The following is a 23,587-nucleotide window of genomic DNA, read 5'->3' as shown; positions in this document are numbered from 1 at the left end:
CGGGCGCGGTGGCTCACGCCTGTACCAGCACTTTGGGAGGCTGAGGCGGGCAGATCACAAGGTCAGGAGTTCGAGACCAGCCTGGCCAATATGGTGAAACCCTGTCTTTACTAAAAATACAAAAATTAGCCAGACATGGTGGCGCATGCCTGTAGTCCCAGCTACTCGGGAGGCTGAGGCAGAAGAATCGCTTGAACCAGGGAGGTGGATGTTGCAGTGAGCCAAGATCGCACCACTGCATGCCAGCCTGGGTGATAGAGCAAGACTCTGTCTCAAAAAAAAAAGAAAACAGAATTACTTTTGCGCCAACCTAACAGATGCTGGGATTGCAGCACTGAATAAAACAAAGACTCTGCCCTCAGAAAGTTTGTATTCTAGTTTAGGGAAGCAGACAATCAATCAAGTAAGCAAGCCACACCATTAGGTAGTGACAAGTACCATGAAGAAATATCAAGGGCTCAGTGGGAGTCCGACTTTAGCTGGGGTGCTGACAGAGACCCTTCCTGGAAATTTGTTATTTGGATAGAGATCTGAATGAAGTGAGGCAACCAGCTGCCACTGGGGGAAGAACAGTCCAAGCAAAGGGACCAGTAAGGACAAAAACACTGAGAAGGAATCTACTTGGCATGTTTAGGGAACAGCAAGATGGCCTGGTAACTGGCCGGGGTGAAATGAACAGGAGGAGAATGGAAGATGAGGTGAGAGAGGTGATAGGGACTAGATGAAGTAGGACCTCAAGGATCAAGGTGTTGACTTTGGATATTTTTTCTAAGTGAGAAGAGGAATTGTTGGAGGAGTTAAAATGTTTTATTATGAAAGTTTCTAAACAGATACGAAAGTAGAGAGAATAGTATGATGAACCTCCATAAATTCATCACCTAGATTCAACAATTATCAAGATAATGCCACTTTCTTCATCTATTTCAATTTTTCTATTTTTGCTGAAGTATTTTAAAGCAAATTTCACCCTTACATATGTCACATCTGAAAAATATGAATACTTTCTTACATAAAAATAAAGCCATTATCACAACTAACAAAATTAATTCTTTGGTATCATCTAATGCTCAGTCCATAGTCAAATTTCCCTCATTGCCTTAAAAATTGTTTCCAGTTGGTTTATGATGTCCCATAAATTACTTTCATCTAAAGCAGTCCTTCATCTCCTGTCCCTCACTTTTTTCGTACAACTGACTTATTTTTAAGAAAAGGGGTCTCACTGTGTTGCCCAGGATGTAGTGCAGTGGTTATTAATAGGCACGATCCCATGACTGATCAGCATTGGAGTTTTGACCTGCTCCAGTTCCAACCTGGCTCGGTTCACCCCTCCTTAAGCAATCTGGTGGTTCCCTGCTCCCAGGAGGTCACCATATCAATGCCAAACGTGTGCCAAACTTAGTGCAGATACCCCACTGGCATAGCACACTCCAGCCCAGAGCTCCTGGGCTCAAGCAATCTTCCTGCAGCCTTCCGAGTAGCTGGGACTACAGGTACATGTCTCCAAGCCCGGATCCACTGACTTCTTAAAGAAACTAGATTTCCGTCCTGTAAAAAGTCCTGGATTCTGGATTTCTGTTTGCTTCCCTGTGGTATCTTTTCATTTGTTCCTTCATTCCATTTCTTGTAAACTGAAAGTTAGTCCAAGGCTTGTTTAGATTCGGGATTAACTTTAGAGGTAAGAATAAGTATAGGTAGGTCCTTCACATTGGGTTGCCCCACTTTTAGTGACTCTAAGATTGATCAGAAATGCAGGTGGTAACAGCGTGATCTTTTCATTGTGACATTCTACATCAACCTTTCACCTCATGGTTTTAGCAGCCAATGATCATCATTGACTGACACTATTATTTCATCAGAGGTTGTACAATAATGTTTTTCTATTTCTATCACTTCCTGCACACTTATTAGCTGATATGATACAGTATATTCAGAGACATCCCACTTCCATCTCCACCCCCTCTAACCTGTCCCTTCCCTCTCTCTACAGATAACCATTTTTGTTAATCTGGGGTTTGTTTTCCTTCTAGAGTACTTTTTGCAACAAAAAGCATTTCTAGATCTATTATATATAATAGATATATATTATATCTATTATATGTAATAGATAATAATGTATATAATATGATATATAAAATATATATATTTTTATTCCCCCCATCCAGCCCAAAAGGTAGTATTACTATATATGGTGCTCTGTATCTTGCTTTTTTCACTAAAACATATTCTGAAAGTCACTCCACATCAGTGTCTAAAGATTGTCCTCATCATTGGAAGGGTTTTGAGCAGGGAATGGCAAAATCTGGCCTACAGTTTAGAAGCCTTCCTCTAGCTGTCTTGTAGAAAATAGAATTTAAAAGGGCAAACGCCAAAGCAGGGAGGACATTAAGAGGCTATCACAATGGTCTAGGGAGACCTGGTGATGAACCGGCATGGATAATGCAAGTAAGGTCAACACCCCGGGGATGGAGGGGCCCGGGCCCCTAACAACTTCACTGAGCAGAACTGCCACAGTAACGCACATACCTTGTGATGACTGAGAGGAAGAAAGAGATAGATCTTTAACTTACTTAAGCCATATTTTATTTTGGATCTCTGTCACATGCACTGAACCTACATCCCAACTAACAGAAATCATTCTAGTTCTAATATGTTCTTATTGTTACAATTGAGAGTCAAGAAAACTGGCTTCTTGTCTTGACTGGGTTGGTCATGCAACCTTGGGCAAAGAAGAGCTGTGTGGGTATTCCAGGTAGAGGGAACAACATGGGAGAGCTTTCAGAGGCTGTGAAATTTAGCCTTTATCTCCTAAGCAATAGTACCTGAAAGTGACAAGTGCAAAAGGAAATTTCAAAAGATTAAATGGGTAGTGAAGGGAAGAGAAACCAGGGACCAAGAGACCAGAATAGAAATCCGGCCCTAGTCCTTGCTACTACCCAATAGGCAGTCATTGATGACTCAAGATAACTTATGTCCTCAAAGACTTGCCATGGCTAACCCTACCACTACCTCTCTGACCCCACTTCCTACTCCTTTCTCTACTTGTTGCTCGCCACGCTGGCCCACTTGCTGCCCCTTGAACAAGTTAAGCATGCTCCTGCCTCAAGGACTTTGTACCTGCTATTCTGTCTGTCTGCAGTGACTTTTCCCCTAGAGCCACATGCCTTCCTTTGCCAACCTATCTAAAATTGCAACCCATTAACCAGCGCCCTTACTCTGATTTATTTTATTTTGCAGAATGTAGCACAGCTTGGTATTATATTGTATTATATTATATTATATTATATTATATATGTTTGCTGTTGTCTTCTCTCCCTAGAATGTAAGCATCATGAGGACAGAGACTTTGTCTAGTTCACTTCTGTAACCCCAGCACTTAGAACACTGCATGAAACATAACACGCAATAAATATTTGTTGAACAAATGAATGAGATAGATATAAAATAGATTTCGTTTAAGCCTTTTTACTCGTACTTTTCTTCAAGGAATCTTAGCTAGAGAAAATGTGAGGTAGCAGTGGTTGGCAGAGGAGGGCTAAGATGGAAGACTTGGTCCTGAGACTAAAAACATCAAGGAAGGAGCTTGAAGAGGAGCCAAGAGGCTTAGCCCAGCTCCATTTACAGACTGAGAATCACTCGGGTCAATATTTGTGGAGACTCTTTTCTGTAACTATCGAAACCTGCTATTTTTGCAGCCCTTTCTTTTCCCTAAAGTTATGAATAAATTTTTAAGAAAAATAGACTTTAAATTCAGGAAGAACTTTCATAGGAAACTATCTTTAAAACCTCAGATGGGGAAGAATTGATTAAACAACACGCAAAAAGTATAAACCTCAAGAGAAAGGATTGATAAATTCAACCACATTAAAATTAAGAACTTGAAAAAAAATCTCTAAAAAAGGGGAAAAGGGCTGGGCAAAGTAGCTCACGCCTTTAATCCCAACACTTTTGGAGGCTGAGGTGGGCGAACTGCTAGAGTTCAGGAATTTGAGACCAGCCTGGCCAACATGGTGAAACTCCATCTCTACAAAAAACACAAAAATTAGCTGGGCATTGTGGCATGCACCTGTAGTCCCAGCTACTTGGTAGGCTGAGGTACAAGAATTCCTTGAGGCACAAGAATTCCACCCAGGAGGTGGAGGTTGCAGTGAGCTAAAATCGCACCACTGCACTCTAGCCTGGGCCTGGGTGAGAGAGTGAGACTCTCTCACAAATAAATAAATAAATAAATAAATAAATAAATAAATAAGTAAGTGAAAAGACAATCTACCAACTAGGAAAAGGAGAATTCATTCAGCAAATATTATTGAGCACCTACTATGTGCCAAGTGTTGTCAACAGCCCTTCAGATACATCAGTGAACAGATCAAAGCATATTGTTTAGACTTAGGGAGATAATCTCCAGAATTAAAACCAAAATGAGTTAAAATTGTTTATCCTTAGGAAGTGGAGACAGGGTTAGAGAACTGTTCTTTTTCATCATAAACCCTCCATACTATTTTATTTTTTATTACTTGAATTTATTACTTTGTTAGAAATTTAAAAGAGAAAACATTGTAACAAAATAAAAGGTACTTTATAAATTTTTTTTTTAAATGCCCACTCTCAGAGGAGCATTTTATTTAAAACTATGCCTTTGTTCTCACTTATAGGTGGGAGCCATATGATGAGAACGCATGGACACAAACAGACACTGGGGCCTACTTATGGGTGGAGGAAGGGAGGAGGGAGAGGATCAGAGAAAATAATGAATGGGTGCTAGGCTTAGTACCTGGGTGATGAAATAATCTGTACAACGAACCCCTGTAACATGAGTTTACCTATAAAACAAACCTGCACATGTACTTCGGAACCTAAAATAAAAGTTTTTTTTTTTTAAACTATGTCTTGATTACTATGAAACAGACACCATTCTAAGTACTTTACACATATTAATTCAATTAATCATAATTATAACATATGAATTAGGTACTCCACAGATGAGAACAAAGAAGCTCAAAGAGGTTAACGAAGCTGAGGCACAGAGAGGTTAAATTGTGTGAGATCTCACAGTTAGTAAAAAATGGAGCTGGGATTTGAATCCACATGGTCTGGCTCTGGAGGCTATGTCTTCTATACCTCACCGCACATTGGTATGTCAACAGTTCCAGCACCTAACTGACAAAGGATTAATATACGGAACATATCAAGAGCTCCTGAAAATCAATAAGAGAAAAACAACCAATAGAAAAATCAATAAAAACATAAACAAGAATTTTCCGGAAGAAATATTGCTCATAAACATATGAACTGACACACCCAAACTCGTTAGTGATTAAGGAAATGCACATGAAAACCACAGCAAGGTAGCATCTCACACTAAACTGATGGGCAACAATTTTAAAGTTAGTTAAAGCCAAGTGTCACAGAGGATATGGAGCAATGTGAACTGTCACACTCTGGCAAAGGCATATATTGATACAATCATTTTGGAAAACACAATCTAGTAGGCTCTAGTACAAGTGAATACACACAGACCATATGACCCAGCAGTTCCACTCTTAGTTATAGATCCTAGAGAAACTTTTGCACATGAGCACCAGAAGACATAAAATAGAATGTTCTAGAAGCAATGTACATAATAGGAAAAAACAATATAAATGTCCATCAATAAGAACATGGATGAATGAACTGTGGTACATCCATATTCATACAATGGAATACAAAAAACAGAGCTGCTTATGTAAACAAAGATGAGTATCAAAATCATAGTGTTGAGTGAAAACAATCAAGTAACAGAAGAATACTGTGTGTGTGTGTGTGTGTGTGTGTGTAATGTTTCTATGCCAAAAGCAGACAAACCTAAATGTTTTATTGTTTAGGAAGACATACATATGCGATGGAACTGTAAATAAAATCAAGGGAATGATAGACAAACACATCAGTTACTCATGGTAGGGGAGGGTACAGGGGAACGAGAACAGGGAGAGGCACACAGGGGCCTTAGAAACTACTGGCAGCATCTATTTCTTAAGTCAGAGGGCAGACACACATATATTTGCATATTATTCTTTCAACTCTTTTATATGCATGATATATTTCATAATTAACACAAAAAGGAAAAGATAAAAAATCCCTAGTAGATCTGAAAAGCATTACATATTCTTTTCAGAAACAAGAAGATAGGGAAGGAGCTAGAAGGCCATGCCTGTTTCTGCTAATCCACCCGTTGTTGCACGCCAGATCTCTCGGCTATTGATTGCACTACCAGGACTTCCTCTTGGCACCCAACACTTGGTCTATGCACCTCATACCAGCCCTTCCCCAGTGGTAACAAATTAGCAGCCCTTGGGCTAAATCTGTTTGTAGTTGTGTTTTATGTGGACAGCACAGTTATGGTTGTTTTTAAATTTGAAATGGTTCAGAAAAACAAGACACACATACATACATATATGCATGTACACATGTACATATGCATATATGTACAGAGAGATGAAATAAATATGCACAATATTGTTGAATTGGAGAGGTAGATGATATACAGTTGTTTATTATACTATTCTTTCAACCTTCCTGTATGTTTGAAGTTTTTTCTAAGAAAAGTTGGAGAAACTAAATTTGAAGGCCTTTAGAAGGAACACGCCCTCTCTGGGTCAACCAAGTCCCCACCATTCCCTATTACAACTCTCTGCCTGGTTCCCTCATCTCTGTATCTCCGATCCCTAGAGACACTTGAGTTTGCAACCTCTGGCTCAGCTTGTAGGTCTTGACTCCTTCTAGGTCTCCCTGCCTCCTCTCTGTAAACAGGTCACAGCTCTGGGGCATAAAAGATGTTTTTCTCATTCCCAGAGGCTGAATAAACCATACACTAAGTTTAGTTTAGTTTTGAGAACAGGTTAAGGACAATAAAAGTTGATGTAATTCCCCACTACCCTGCAGTGAAGGGCATCCCTCTCCACCCACAGCCCCAGCAGCTACAGTAACTTTGGCAAGTATGCCATCTCTTAGAAGATAAAGATGAGGCCTTGGAAACGTCAAGCCACACCAGCTACTTCTCCCAGAAGGTAAGATGAAAAATTTTATGATTCCCTTTTTTTTTTTTCAGATGGCATTTCTCTCTTGTTACCCAGGCTGGAGTGCAATGGCGCGATCTCAGCTCACTGCAACCTCCATCTCCAGGTTCAAGTGATTCTCCTGCCTCGGCCTCCCAAGTAGCTGGGATTACAGGTGCCCACCACCATATCCGGCTAATTTTTTGTATTTTTAGTAGAGATGGGGTTTCACCATATTGGCCAGGCTGGTCTTGAACTCCTGACCTCAAGTGATCCACCTGCCTCGGCCTCCCAAAGTGCTAGGATTACAGGCACAAGCTCCCACGCCTGGCCCAGTTTTATGATTCTTTATGTCTCCTGTAGTATCTCTGACACCAAAGGTAAAAAGAGTGGGAAACTAAGATCTTCCAGAAACATTAAGGGGCCAATGGGGTTACCTACTTATGAAGGATATAATGTATGAGATAAATGACTGTTACCCAGTGGGCGCAGGCAGCCATTCCTGGACTTGAGAATGAATGAGAGAGAGTCCCTGGTGGGTGCATAAGCCCCGGAGAGTTTGCAGCCAATAAACCATTGCCTTTCAGACTGATGGGTTCTCAGTCCCTCACAGTTCAGTCATGCTGGAGAAATGGAAGCAGCTTCCCAGATAGCATTTGCCTAGGCACATTCTGTGATATGACAGATTCTTTCTTTGCACACCATGGTTTTCACTCCTGCAGCTATCACACTGCATTAAATAAATCCTCAATCTTTGCTGCCCCTACCTTGGCTACTTACACACACACACACACACACACACACACACACCCTACAGCACGAATTCATCCAATTGTTTGCTCCTGCAGCTATCACACTGCATTAAATAAATCCTTGATCTTTGCTGCCCCTACCTTGGCTATTTACAAACACACACACACACCCTACAGCATGAATTCATCCAATTGTTTTGCACCAAAACATGTTTAAAAGGAAAAGGAAGAAAGCCAGAGGCAGGTAGGGTAACTTGGGTATAAGCTGAGGTTAGCCAGTGACACTGCATGACAGCCTGGCCCAGCATGTCAAAGCAGGTGCGAAAATGGCAAGTCTCCTGTCTGATCGTTCTAATCACCCAGACAGAGAGACCAAGATCACTTGCCCTTTCGATATCCACTAACCTTTGACCTAGGACTAGGCCTGGGTGGTTTCCACTGGCTTTGCCACCTTTTGGAATGGCCTTCCCTCTTGGCTTATTTTTGCCTTGACCTCCCCACTTGCTGACCTTCCAGATCTTAGAACATCAAGTTGCGTCTTGATACCTGGATCCTCATATGACCAAACATTGGCTTAGGAGAATGTTGACACCTCTTCATCCTCTGTGACCTATTTTAGCTATTTGCTGCCCACATCCTATTGTGACAGAAATCACTTGAGAGTTTGAATCTGCTCTGATGAATGCTTACAGGCCAAGGACTGAAGATAAGGGAAAGAAGAATTCTACTACCAAAGCTGTAGCATCAAAAAGATGCCTTCAGCTCTCAGAGTAGAAAGAGAAGGCCAAGGCCAGATAACTAGCTGCTAAGTTGTGATCCAGGGGCAAGACAGTACCTTTCATGTGTAGTGCTCCAGAGAGAAATTCCAACTGGAAAAACCTGAATCAATAAAGATAGATAGGTAGGTAGGTAGATAGATAGATAGATAGATAGATAGACAGATACACAGATACATGGATACATAGATAGAAAAGAAGGACATTCATAAAACAATGAAAGTATGTCATCAGTCAAGGATTATTATTACTACAATTTCTTGATGTCATATCAAGAAAACAAAAACAAAAGGAAAGGATCATGTCCTTACTAACAACCAGTTCTCCACATTCCCAGGTTTTCTTTTAGCTATTACTTTTTAAAGAAATATGTAATTCAGGCAAGGTGGCCAGGACCACCCAGATACCAAGAAAATCCCTGGATGCCCCAGACACTCTGGCCTAGGAAGTTGTAAAACACTAATCATTAGTTCAGGTGAGCTGACTGAATGTTTCTCAAAAGGAAAACAAAACAGTAGAAAAGCCTAGAAACCAAGACACTGATGAAACACAGATTTCTTACCTAGTTTATCCTGGGTACAGGCTGACCTCAGTGATGGGATTTATAAATCCCATTTTTCCAGGCGTCACCTCAGCCCTGGACTTAGCTTGCATTTAAACATTTCCTCAGTTTAACTGAGGTGAATCCAAACAACAGCCCTGCTAGGTCTAATAGGATACTGGGGGCCTTCATGAAACGCGCTATCTTAGACAATCTTGTGTTGCCATAACAGAATACTACAGACCGGGTAATTTACAAAGAAAATAAATTTATTTCTTCTAGTTCTGGGGTCTGAGAAGTTCAAACTTAAGGGGCCTGCGTCTGGTGAGGGTCTTCTTACTGCGTCATCCCATGGTAGAAGGCAGAAGAGGAAGAGCGAGAGCGAGAAAGCACCAAACTCGCTTTTATAACGAATTCCCTCTTGTGATAATGAACCCACTCCCATGATAACTAGCCCCTTCCTGTGATACTGACATTCATTATCCCTTAAAGGTCCACCTCTTAACAGCATTGTATTTGGAATTAAGTTTCTAACACATGAACTTTGGGGGACACTTGCAGACCACAGTGCTTGCCTCCTGAGTTGTTTGGAGAAGAAAATCAAGCCCTTTGTTCAGACATGGTCATCTCCTTGGAGAGAGAGGCTGATTCTGCTGACCTGGCTGCCTGATCCCCGGAACATACCCAGGTTGATGGAAGCTTTAGAATGCATTTCACAGGCCGGGCACGGTGGCTCACACCTGTAATCCCAGCACTTTGGGAGGTCAAAGCTGTAGATCTGTTGAGGTCAGGAGTTCGAGACCAGCCTGGTCAACATGGTGAAACCCCATCTCTACTAAAAATACAAAAATTAGCCGGGTGTGGTGGCACACACCCATGATCCCAGCTACTCAGGAGGCTGAGTCAGGAGAATCGCTTGAACCTGGGAGGCAGAGGTTGCAGTGAGCCAAGATCATGCTATTGCACTCCAGCCTGGGCAACAAGAGTGAGACTCTGTCTCAAAAAAAAAAAAAAAAAATGCATTTCACTTTCTGTACCACACTAACTCCTAGAAAGTGCTGCGGGAGAGGACATAGCAGTGCCACTGAGAAGGCTCCAAGTAAGGGAGGGTTTCTGATCAGTGACCTTTCACCTACCATTAAAAGAGCTAAAGATCTGACCAGAGTGTGGAAGAGACAGGTCTAAAAATAAGTGCTTCCTCCATAATAAGAGATTGGTTAAATGAATTACAGCATACCCATACAATGGAATGCTATGTACGATGTTATAGAAGAAGATTGACATGAAAAATGTCCACGATATACTTTTGGGTGAAAAAGCAGGTTACAAAATGGGACATAGAATATAATCCCATTTTGGTTAATATATAAAATAACTAACATGTATCGAGTTTTTAATATGATCATATATATGAGCAAGGTGCTGATCAAAGTGCTTCACATGAATTATTCTAACTACATGACAACCCTGTGATGTGGGTATTATAATTATTGTTTTACTTATGAGGAAACGGAGGCACTAAGAAATTAAATCATCTGCCATAGTTCACTTAAGTGGCAGAGCTGAGATATAGACTTAGATATGTTGGACTCAAGAACCCGAACTCTTAACAGTGACACTATACCTATGCTTATACTTATATAGACAAAAAGTCAAGAAAGATAGATACCAGGATGTTAACAGTTAACAGTGGTCATTTCTGGATAGTGAGATTATGAATTACTTTTGTTCCCTTTATACTTTTCTGAGGGCTCTGAAAATTTTGTGATTTACATGGATTATTTTCATAATCAGAAATAAAAGGAAATAAATTTCCATTTTGGGAAAAAAGCAAGCAAGCCATTGTTTCCAACTTGGAGGTGCAAACCTCTGAGGAGTGGAAGAGTAACTTAATTATACAAGGATTCCAGAAACCTCTACCTGACCCAAGCCTTGTTTAGAATGAATAAATAATATGCTTGCAGCACACTTTTCTTTTTTTTTTTTTTTTTTTTTTTTGAGACGGAATCTCGCTGTGTCACCCAGGCTGGAGTGCAGTGGCGCGATCTCGGCTCACTGCAAGCTCCACCTCCCGGGTTTACGCCATTCTCCTGCCTCAGCCTCCGAGTAGCTGGGACTACAGGCGCCCGCCACCACGCCCGGCTAGTTTTTTGTATTTTTGGTAGAGACGGGGTTTCACCATGTTAGCCAGGATGGTCTCGATCTCCTGACCTCGTGATCCACCCGCCTCGGCCTCCCAAAGTGCTGGGATTACAGGCTTGAGCCACCGCGCCCGGCCTGCAGCACACTTTTCTTTCAAATGCATACAAATACTGTCATTTTGTAATATACACAGTGGCTTTAGTTTGTTACATATTATCATGTGGAGAGCCACGGCATTGTAAACGTTAAAATACTTAGGCGATGGTTGGGATCTAGTGCTAAAAAGAAAAATATATATACAGATCAACTCTCTTAGCTCAAGTGTCTTCTCAACAATTTACTTCCTTTTTTTTCTGGGGGAGGCAGGAGGAAATACAGGAGAAAAACTGAGAATTCACACATTATTAAAAGTTAACCCAGGAGGCTTGCTTCCTGGAGAAGACAATTTACAAGGATGAGAGAGCATGGAGAGGGAGTTGGTGTAGGCCCAGGATATTCTATTCCGGAAAGACAGAGTGCTAATCTCCCCCATATTGTCAGGGGCGAGTCTCCATCCTCAACCACGGGATGTCAACACATCAGTAGGGCAGTGGTGCTGTGAGACCTGAGTGCTAACATTTGCTCTAGGGCCAGGCTGATTTCCAGTAAACAGGAAGACCTGGAGTGGGAGGGCAAAGTAGGCAGAACTTTTTCTTTTGCCAAAGTGCCTCAAAGGTGAGCACCTGCCTTCCTTCCTTTCTCTCATTCTTTCTTCTCCCCTTTTGTAATGTGTTCCTTGTCTTCTGTTTCTGTATGGCCTCTCATCCCCCACTCAAGTCCCCAGGACATATGCCCCCATAGGACTCTAGTGATCTCATTACATGTGAGAAATCATCCAACCATAGACCCCAAACTAAGATCCTCACTTACTGATCCTTCTCTTAACACCAAGGCCCTAGGGCTTTCAGGCATTAAGAGCAGATATACTGACAAATAAGATATGGTCCCAATCTCTTTAGAGGCATGCAATCTTCAGGTGGAAAAAGCAAAAAACAAAACCAAAAACCACATACACACACAACCACATTTGCTTTAATGGGCATAAAGTTACAAGAGTCAAAGAGAGAAGTGAGGGCTTTGCTTCCGCCGTCCCACTTTGGCCTGTATTTGAGACTCACCTAGGAATCACGCTCCACACCCCACCCCTGCTCGTGGAAGCTTGGAAGACTGGCTTACTCCAGAGAAAAACAGTCTTCACTAAGTCAGTGGCAATGGAAAAAAAGGAGGGGAGGAAGGGAGATTGTTCTATATTAAAAGAAAAATAAGATCTTGACAAAGGGATCAAATCTGAATCACTATAGTCTTTGAATCCAGCTATCAATCTGCAAGAAATACAGAGGAACATGCTGAAGCACTGTAAGTATGAGATAAGCAAAATCCAAACTGTGGGAAATTCTACAGGTCAAATCCTGTGAGCTCTTCAACAGCTAAAGCATAAGGAAAGGAAAGGGATGGAGGGGGAACCGACTTAAGCTCTTCAAAAGCACCAAAGTCATGGAAGTCGAGGAAAGACCGAGAAACTAACCCAATCTGAGTATGTGGTTAAAAAATAAAATAAAATAAAATAAAAACAAAGACACTGTCACAGATTGGAGGAGACAAAGGAGAGATGATGATTAAATGCAATGTGAGATTCCAATGGGATCCTGGGACAGAAAATGGACATTTGTGGAAAAAACTGATACAGTACAAATAAAACGTGGTGTTTAGTAAATATAAATGCACCAATATTGGTTTCTTAGTTGTGATAAATATGCCATTGTTAATAAGATGTTAATATAAAGGGGAAGCTACACGAAGGGTGTAGAGAACTCTCTATACTATCTTTGCAACTCTCTCGTAAATCTAAAACTATTCCAAAATAAAAAGTAAAAATGGCCAGGTGTGGTGGCTCATGCTGGTAATCCCAGCACTTTGGGAGGCTGAGGTGGTAGGATTTCTTGAGCTCAAGAGTTCAAGACCAGCCTGGGCAGCATGGTGACACCCCATCTCTACAAAAAATAAAAAATTAGCCAGGCATGATAGTGCATACCTGTAGTCCCAACTACTCAGGAGGCTGAGGCTGGAGGATCACTTAAGCCTCAGAGATTGAGGCTGCAGTGAGCTGTGTTTGCACCACTAAACTCCAGCCTGGGTGACAGGGTGAGATCCTGCCTCAAAAAAATAAAACAAAATAAAATAAAATAAAAAAGAGAGAGAAAACTTCAAGGACAAATCAATATTTAAAATGGGGAAGACTAAACCATAGTCATTAGGGAAGTACAATTAGGTAAGAAAACCATAGAAATGCAAGGAAAAGATGACTCTGAATGTCAAGATGATGGTTACTTTGGGAGGAGGAAGTGGTGGGTTGTGGCTGGAATGGGGCACATGGAGAGCATCCTGGGGTGGATAGAAAAGTTCATCTTCTTCACCAAGTGGTGGTTACAAGGTGTTTGTCTTACAATAATTCATTAACCAATACATTTGTTTTAAGTGGCTTTCTGTATCTGGGTTCTATTTTATCATGACAAACAAAGAGCAAGAGACTGAGACATAAGGCACGTAACATCCAAATATAACCAGTGGACCTTGTTTGGATGTGATTCAAATTGGCCAACTATATAGAAAGATATTTGAATATGGACTGGATATTAGATATTATTAAGGAATTATTAAATTTGTTAAGGGTGATATGAAAGAAAACATCTGTATTTTTTGTAGATGCACAGTGATGCATTTAGGGGTGAAATGACATGCTATCTTAGAATTGCTTTAAAATACTCCAAGGAAAAAAAAGGTGGGGAGATAAATGAAACAAGTATGGAAAAATATTAATAGTTGTTGAAGATGAACATGAAGATAAAAATTTGTTGCATCTTCTCGCTTTTTGTGTGTTTGAAAATTTTTATAATAAAAGTTAAAAGTGGAGCAGCCCCAAAGCAGCCTGCTTCAGGGCAACAAAGGCCAAATCCCAGGTGCTCCCCACACCACAAATCCCCAGAACTCCCTTCTCAGCAGTCATCTCCCTAAGGTCACAATCCCTACAGTTTCTGAGTAGCCTGCGAGGGGGTTTCACCTTCTCTAGGTCCCTGTGTCACTCCGACTACATGGCAGTCATTCTCACCTTTCTCCATCTTGATGTGCTAATAATCCTAGGAAAGACAGTCAAAGGGCAAATGGGCTGGACCAGACCTGACGGGGCAGTCCTTGTACTTCAGAACCTGCCCCTGCAGTGGGTGGGGGGCAGGGAAGGACAAGAGGGAAGAGGGCAGGTACAAGCTCCTCATAGTCATATGCATTCACGATTAAGTGAACTTCCAGAGGCCGGTAGCACCTTTGGTTGGAACACTGTTCTGAGATCTCCGCCTCCCTCAGGCTCCCAAGAATCATGCCTCATTCCAAGCAGCCTAGTCACTTCCAGAGTCTGATGCTTCTGCAGTGGCCTTTGAGCTACCTTGCCATCTGTGAGTATTGACCCAAGAGTGCATAGCAAGAAGCCAGAGTCAGAAGCCAGGGCCAGATCTAGGGTGACTTTCAGGGCCATGTGAAGTCTCATCTCGAGCCTTTCCATCATCTAAGATTGTACTAGAGTGCAAAACCAAGGAGTCTCGAGTTCCATGAGTGCCCTGGAGAAGAATGAGATAGAGCCCCAGGAGACAGTGAGAATATGTAGGGGGAGGGGCGGGGGATGGAACAGGGTCATGATGGATATGAGTAGATCTAGTTAATTTCAGCCACTTCCTAATCCTTACTATCTGGAGAGGAAAAGTGAGGCCCAGGGAATGCTCCCTTATGATCATGGGGAATAGGACAGAGGAAACATTAGCATCCCAGACTTAAAGAAGTATAGCCTGGGTTTGAACCATAGAGTTGTCTATTCTGGGAGTGGGGTGGTGGTAGCATGGGGGAAGACAGTGTCCATGGAAAGAATGGTGAATGAGCAAAAGGACAAGCATCGTGGATAGGAAATAGTAGAAGGATGCAGATGCTGAGTGGGCAGTGTGTAAGAAGATATGGATAGCATAGGGGTGAGGGAGAGTGGGCTAGTGGCTTAATGAGGGATGATGGATAGGGAGGGAGACAGGAGACAAGAGGAAAAAGATGGTTACCAAATGGGGGTAGGAGGGGAAAGAAACTGGTAGGAAGTAGAGAGCAGGAGTACAGAGATAGTGGCTGTACAGGGAAGCAGGTGGACAGGGATGACAGGTAGGCAGAGAAATAAGGCTTGTGTATGGTAGATGATAGAGGAAATGTTTGAAGGACAAGTAGAAGTAGACATGGACGATGATGAACAGGACCTGGACTGTGTTGAGGCCAGGACCAGAGGCTTAGGTAATGTGGAGGGCTGGTGATGGGACTGGGCATAGTCAAGTTCTGCTGGCAGCACAAATTTGGTCTAACCTGGTCCCTCATCAGTTTGGATCTTGCAGCCACTGTTCATCTACTTGCTGTTTACATCCTTGTGGCCGCTACCAGCGCTTTACCTTGCCTGGTTGTTCCTGGACTGGAAGACCCCAGAGCGCGGTAAGACTCACAGACCTAGAAAGAAGAATGTTCCATCAGAACCTGCAGCCAGGGAGTCCCACTTGCCATACCACAGGCTCCTCATCCAAGTTCTCAGAGCCACAGGAGCTGGGCCAAACAGGACCATCCTAGGGTCTCCTCCTTTCCCACCTCTCTAGCAGAGCCATGCCAGGGAATCCCTGAGCCCGTGGAATGTATGGGGTGGCACACACTGACATCATCCCCTACTGCTTTTGTCTCAGGTGGCAGGCGTTCGGCCTGGGTAAGGAACTGGTGTGTCTGGACCCACATCAGGGACTATTTCCCCATTACGGTAAGTATCTCTTCCCCAGTGTCCCCAGAGTTCCCAAAACTCTGAGGCAAAAGTCATTTATGCCACATGACTAGAGTTGTCCATAAGGAAGATAAGTATCCCAGGGAAGTCTCAGTCTATGCTAAATATACTTCAAGATTCAACATTTCTACTGAGCACTCTATACTCTGCTAGGAAACTTTGTACACCCTTGGCATCACCTGCCAGCTGACACAGACGGAAGGCAAGCACCGTTCAGATCAGTTTAATAAGCATGGATTGAAAATCTACTCTGAACCACATGTTAGGAGCACAGGGAAATGAGCAGGATGCAATTCTCTGCCATCAAGGAGCTCACATCTAATGGGGAGGACATTAGTATAAAGTATATTATTTGTTTGGCACAAGGTGCAGAAGTAGTTCAGATGGGGGATAAGGAAAGGCTTCACAGACATGGTGATATCTAAGCAGGATTTTCCCAGTTCAATACAAGTTACTTAGATAGGCACTGGAAGGGGATTGGCGGGAAACAATGCCAGGAAGATGTTCCAGAAATGTACTGCTATGCTGACCCTCAGGGCACTCTTTGGAGTATACAACAAACACTGCCCTGACTTTTAGAGCCAAGCTTCCTGATCTTCTTCACAAAAGTGTTCATAGACAATGATAACTTGCACAAAGCAAGCCTCAGATGGCTGAGGCTACTTCTAGCCGCAGGCAGGAGATCTGGCAGTTCTAGCTGTCCCAGATTGTTGTCCAATGGCCTCAGAGACCAATATCTCAGCCCTCCTGAAACCCATTCAGAAAATCTGTCGGAAAGCTCTGCTTTAGAGAGCGCCCTGATCCCTGAAGTGTCACCACCCTTGTTTCTGCCATGTAATCTCATTCCACCACCTCTGGCATTTCTCTCCACGGCTGCAGATCCTGAAGACAAAGGACCTGTCACCTGAGCACAACTACCTCATGGGGGTTCACCCCCACGGCCTCCTGACCTTTGGTGCCTTCTGCAACTTCTGCACTGAGGCCACAGGCTTCTCGAAGACTTTCCCAGGCATCACTCCTCACTTGGCCACGCTGTCCTGGTTCTTCAAGATCCCCTTTGTTAGGGAGTACCTCATGGCCAAAGGTGTTTCTGACCATACTTACTGGAGCTTCTGGTCCATGTTTCTGCTTGGAAATGCACCCTTTTAAATCCCATCCCCTCCTCCCCACCCCCCGCCCCCATGTCACTGTAGCATACTAGTCAAAAGCATATGTTCTAGAGCTAAGCTGCCTGGGATTGAACCTAGCTCTGCCACTTACGTGGTCTTGAGCAAACTATCCTCAGTTTCCTCATCCATAAAGTGGTGCAGATGAAAACAGTCTGACCTCAGTTGTGGGATGATGACTAAGGGAGATGATGCAAGTAAAGAATTCAACACTGGCCAGGCGCAGTGACTCACGCCTGTAATCCCAGCACTTTGGGAGGCTGAGGTGGGTGGATCACCTGAGGTCAGGAGTTCAAGACCAGCCTAGCCAACATGGGGAAACCCCATCTCTACTAAAAATACAAAAATTAGCCAGGCATGGTGGTGGGCACCTGTAATCCCACCTACTCAGGAGGCTGAGGCAGGAGAATCGTTTGAACCTAGGAGGCAGAGGTTGCAGTGAGCCGAGATCACACCACTGCACTCCAGCCTGGGTGACAGAGCGAAACTCTGTCTTTAAAAAAAAAAAAAAAAAAAGAACTTGACACAATGCCTGCCACAGAGTATATGCTCAATAAATAATAGCTGTTTCTCTTAATGGAAAAAAAAAAAGGGTACCATTATACATGGGATTCAGAAAGTCCTTCTGGTTATCCCACTGAAAACCTTCCTACCAGTTTTGACTCAGTGCCTCCTGCAAAATGAAGATATTGCCTCAACATGAGCTATTCTGTTTGTCAACAACCTTTCTTCTTCACACTCTTTAGTACCATCTCATTGCTCCTCTCCTCCTAGGAACTATGGGAACAAGCCAGTGAAGAGCAGAGAATAGAGTGTTCTCTCTTAGCAATTTTCTCCTCTCCTGATCATTTTGCTCCTTGATTCTCTTTAGGTGTGTGCTCCGTGAGCCAGCCAGCCATCGACTATCTGCTGAGCCATAGCACTGGCAACCTCGTGGGCATTGTAGTGGGAGGTGTGGGTGAGGCCCTGCAAAGTGTGCCCAACACCACCACCCTCATTCTCCAGAAGCGCAAGGGGTTCGTGCGCACAGCCCTCCAGCATGGGTAGGTGCTCCCCCCAGAGGGGCAGTGCATGGTGTTCCCTGAGCAGCATGACCTTGTAGGTGAGGCCAGGATGAATCAGATGTGAATTTTGCCCTCAAGGAACATACTACCAAGTAAGAAAGATGGGTCATCCAGTCCTTCTGAGCTAGCTCGACTAGTTTCTGAGAGGTCAAATCATAAACCCAGGTTCAATATCAAGGGGCTTGGGCCAAAGCTGCGCTGGCATATAGATGACGCCCACATTATCTCTATCAATACTGATATCTACACCAGTCTGCTAACGGTAAGTGCACGGGGCAGTACAGTATAATGAGTGTGTGTGCAGGATTGGGAGTCAGGAGCCTGATTTAAAATCCTGGTTCCATGACTGTGCACTCTGGGACAGGTTCCTTAACCATTCTGAGCCTTGGTGTTTTCCATCTTAATGATGTGGCTAAGAACGGTACCTACTCCATAGGGTAATTGTGGGCTTTAAATGAATGTACCCCACAAAACACTTACCACGTCCCCGGCACACTATAAGAGATCAATAAATGTTAGTCACTGTGATTTAGGGGCCCAGGGCTGGAGCTGTAGAGTGCCCCATTGGGTCAGCAGGCCAGCTCTCTGGACGCAGGGACAATTGTCCTATTGCAGACTTAGAGAAGAGGGGAGTATTTCTTCCAAGGACCTTGCCTGAGGGGCCTGTTCACCAGTTGGAAGTATCATGTAGGGAAGAGCGCTCTGAGTTGGGAGTCCTGGGTTCTAGTCCAGGTCCTGCCACTCACTGACTGCCTGAGTGACCATCCCTTTCTGAACCTGTACTTCTGCATCCTCCACTGTGCCCTCCATGGCCTTTGCTGTGAGGAACCAGTCATGTAACGTATGTCAAAGTGCTGAGAGATTGTTATTAGCAAGTCACCAAGATTTGGGTAAGAGAGATTTACTCTTCTCTCCCTCACGGAATTTGAGCCTGACTACCCAGGGCACTGTTCAGGGTGGATTCTCATGGTCTGTGGAAGGGAAACAACTTTTCTCTGCTCTAATCCTATAACCCAAGGACAGAACACTTTACGCATTGCCCCCTTGGGTGAAGGGCATATCACATAAAGTATGGGCATCTGTGCAAAATTACTGTCATCTTCTCTGTGCTTTCTACTAATACAAACAGAGTTGGATATTCCCCTCCTTGACACCTTCTGGAAACTTTTCATGATATGGGTCTTTCCGGGGATCTCTGCTCAACTTCTCTTGCTTCCCTGACCACCCCCTCCTCCAACCCCGCTATATCTTGCCCTTGTAATCCTGGCCCAGAGACAGCACTCTCACTGGCCTTGAAAATTTCATGACAAGAGACATTAAATAGGAAAACCCTGTTTAGTGCAAGAAAAAAATGCTTTGTGTCACCAGGATTTCACCAAAATAGATGAGGGCCTGGCAAGCAAACAAATGTTCTTCCAGGATGGGTCTCATCCTAGACTGTGTTTAGAAAATAAATTGGAGTTTTCCTACAGGGCTCATCTGGTCCCCACCTTCACTTTTGGGGAAACTGAGGTGTATGATCAGGTGCTGTTCCATAAGGACAGCAGGATGTACAAGTTCCAGAGCTGCTTCCGCCGTATCTTTGGTTTTTACTTTTGTGTCTTCTATGGACAAAGCTTCTGTCAAGGCTCCACTGGGCTCCTGCCATATGCCAGGCCTATTGCCACTGTGGGTGAGTGCCACTCTCAGCCCCAATGCCACCTCAGGTTTCTCAACCTCAACCTCAGCCTGGCCCCACCAAAGAAGACGGCAGCAGAGGGGAAGGTGGGAGCTGATCTGGGATGCAAGAATCAGGCCAAAGGTAGGAGAGGGAGGTTAAAGGAAGAGGAGGTTCTAACACTTTCCTTTTCTCTTTTCCCATCTCTCTTGGCAGTTGGGGAGCCTCTGCCACTGCCCCAAATTGAAAACCCAAGCCAGGAGATGGTGGACAAATACCACGCACTTTATATGGATGCTCTGCACAAACTGTTTGACCAGCATAAGACCCACTATGGCTGCTCAGAGACCCAGAAGCTGTTTTTCCTGTGAATGAAGGTACTGCATGCCCAGGAGCACAGAAGTGCTTGCCTTGAAGAAGAGACTCGCCTGCCACTAACCAAAGAGAGGCAGGAGATGAGGGAGGTTATATGCGGTAGGGGAGGACATGAGGAATTCCTTCTTTGCCTTCTTGCCACAGGGCCCTTACAGGAGTTCTTTCTGAAGAGCTGCACACAGTCATTCCTCAAAGGAAGGCATCCTACTGCCCCTCATGCTGGGGCCTGATGCCTGGTCATCATTTGAGTCCCCTGGGACACATTAGCAGTCACTGCGTATTCCCCCAGCCCCTGGGCAACTATCTACTTTCTGTCTCTGTGGATTTGCCAATTCTGAACATTTTATATAAATGGAATAATACAATATGTGGTCTTTTGTGGCTGGCTTCTTAGCATCACGTTTCCAAGGTTTATCCATGCTGTAGCACGTATTAGTGTTTCATTCCTTCTTATGGCTGGACAACACTCCAGTGTGTATAGGTATACTACATTTGTTTATCCATTCACCACTGGATGGACACTTGGGTCATTTCCACTTTTTAGCTGTTATGAATAGTACTGCTTTAAATACTCATGTATGTACAAGTTTTTGTGTGGTCATCTGCCATCCCCAGATATAAAGGCTTATCTTATGCCCACACCACTGACAAGCATGCCTTTAGGATAGATAAAAGGTACTCAGGATCATTTTTTAGTTGGCACGGGCATTTCCCATAAGTCACCTTGTCATAATGATCCTCTGACTTCATAGTCCCAGGGCACTTGCAACCATCCTCATAGCCTACTGTGGGGAATACACTTGATATCTATGTTTTAAAGCCTTACTAAATTCTGTTTAAAAGTTTTTCTTGCCGGGCGCAGTGGCTCACGCCTGTAATCCCAGCACTTTGGGAGGCCAAGGCAGGTGGATTGCTTGAAGTCACGAGTTAAAGACCAGCCTGACCCCATCTCTACTAAAAATACAAAAATTAGCCAGGCATGGTGGCACATGCCTGTAGTCCCAGCTACTCGGGAGGCTGAGGCAGTAGAATTGCTTAAACCCAAGAGGCGGAGGTTGCAGTGAGCCGAGATGGTACCACTACACTCCAGCCTGGGAGACAGAGTGAGACTCTATCTCAAAATAAATAAATAAATAAATAAATAAATAACAAATAAATAAATAACAAGCCGGGCGCGGTGGCTCACGCCTGTAATCCCTGCACTTTGGGAGGCCGAGGCGGGCGGATCACGAGGTCAGGAGATCGAGACCATCCTGGCTAACACGGTGAAACCCCGTCTCTACTAAAACACAAAAAATTAGCCGGGCGCGGTGGCGGGCGCCTGTAGTCCCAGCTACTTGGGAGGCTGAGGCAGGAGAATGGCGCGGACCCGGGAGGCGGAGCTTGCAGTGAGCCGAGATCGCGCCACTGCACTCCAGCCTGGGCGACAGAGTGAAGACTCCGCCTCAAAAAAAAATAAAAATAAAAATAAATAAATAAATAAATAAATAACAAATAAATAAATAAAAGTTTTTCTTAAAGTTGTATTCTGAGAATCTTAAAAGAGTAAATAAAAACACAGATGTCTCTTCCTTCACGAGGCAGCCAACAAGAGACACTTAAAAACACAGCAAATGACCAAAAGTTAAAAGACCATTTAGACTACTAGCTTTTCTTTCCCTTTGCTTAACCTTTAAATATTGGGTCTTGGTAGAGTCCCATCCTCTTCTGTCACATTCTACTGTTTCAGGTCTGAGACATCTATTTCTAACCCAGATGTTCCTCATAAGCAAAGAGCGCGATATATCCAATTTACCAATCTCCAACAAGCACCTCAACCTCTCAACATACCCAATACCAGTTGAGTCATCGTCCTTCTCCCAACTTCATAACTTATCACCAAATTGTATCAATTTTACCACCTTCATATTAATCCAACCTGTCCCCTTCTCCCCTTCTACAGTCACAATCTAGTCAAAGCCCTCAACATTCCAATACTATTTCCACTCCCTCTAGAAAAGCCCTCTTTAATCAACCCATCCATCATACTATTTCCAGGGCAATCTTGCTAAAACTTATATCTGACTTGTCATTTCCCTGCTTAAATCCTTTACTGTTCCTACAATACCTCCACCAAAAAATCCTAAATTTTACTCTGGGTACCAATAATGTTCCTTAGATGTTAATGACTATTGCACAGAAAAAAATAATTCCGTGGGGGCGCGGTGGCTCATGCCCATAATCCCAGCATTCTGGGAGGCCGAGGCGAGTGGATCACCTGAGGTCAGGAGTTCGAGACCAGCCTGGCCAAAATGGTGAAACCCCATCTCCATCAAAATTACAAAAATTATCCGGGTGTGGTGGTGCATGCCTGTAGTCCCAGCTACTCGGTAGGCTGGGGCAGGAGAATCACTTGAACCTGGGAGGCAGAGGTTGCAGTGAGCCACGATCGCGCTCATCTCTTAAGACTACATCAAATCTCACCTTCCCAGTGAAGCCTTCACCAGACCAAATGAGTTACTCCTTCCTTCATTCTTCTATAGCCTTGTTGGTAGGGATTGATTTGCGATAAGGCTGGAAAGTACAGAGCTGAATAATACAATAAATAATGTAGACTAGGCTTTCAAATGATAAGGACTTAGTGAGCAGGACAGGGAATTACATTGTCTTTACAAGTGTACATGAATCATTCACAGCTATTATTTATGTATTTGAAAATAAAAATACTTTTAACTAGGATGTAAAAGGCAGAAATTCTACCTAGTATAATCACAGGATACAATACAGCAAACTTAGAAATAAGTAATTAAGGTAGAATTAGAGTCCACAGCTGAATTGGAATAAAAAATATTCTCCTGACAACTGGCTCAGAAAATAAATTTAGAGACAATAATAGAATATGTTGGAAGGAATAAATGAAATGTAAATATCGCACATAAAAATGTATGCAAATACCAGATCATCCTGGAGCATCTTCAAGCATCAGAAAGCAAAGAAGTGCTCAGAAAACACCTGAGGCAGGTGTGGTGTGTCAAGGGGACATAGGAGCAACCTGAAAAAGCTCTCAATGGCCAAAGTTGAAACAATTTGAGCAATAAGACAAATAACATAAGTAACATAGTGTTGAATTATAATCTGAAGTATAAATTATATATACATGATTCCATATTGATATAAATGAATGAGTAAACAAATAAATAGTGGGAAAGGGACAAATCTTTACAGAAG

At 43.3% G+C, this 23,587-nt stretch overlaps 1 protein-coding gene across 1 annotated transcript; it reads left to right on the top strand.

Annotated features, from left to right (window-relative positions):
• Positions 1 to 14,101: 14,101 nt before the first annotated feature.
• AWAT1 (acyl-CoA wax alcohol acyltransferase 1) lies at positions 14,102 to 21,309 on the top strand. The gene is made up of 6 exons (XM_021933015.2): positions 14,102 to 14,724; positions 15,677 to 15,784; positions 16,027 to 16,097; positions 16,998 to 17,202; positions 18,156 to 18,327; positions 19,821 to 21,309. Exons 1-6 carry the CDS (start codon positions 14,649 to 14,651, stop codon positions 20,374 to 20,376), a joined length of 1,188 nt encoding a protein of 395 aa, XP_021788707.1. The 5' UTR covers positions 14,102 to 14,648; the 3' UTR covers positions 20,377 to 21,309.
• Positions 21,310 to 23,587: the final 2,278 nt, after the last annotated feature.

Source organism: Papio anubis, chromosome X, assembly GCF_008728515.1.
Source record: "Papio anubis isolate 15944 chromosome X, Panubis1.0, whole genome shotgun sequence".
Classification (NCBI taxonomy): domain Eukaryota; kingdom Metazoa; phylum Chordata; class Mammalia; order Primates; family Cercopithecidae; genus Papio; species Papio anubis.
Note: the sequence above shows the minus strand (reverse complement) of the source record. Positions and strands in the feature narration are given on the sequence as shown.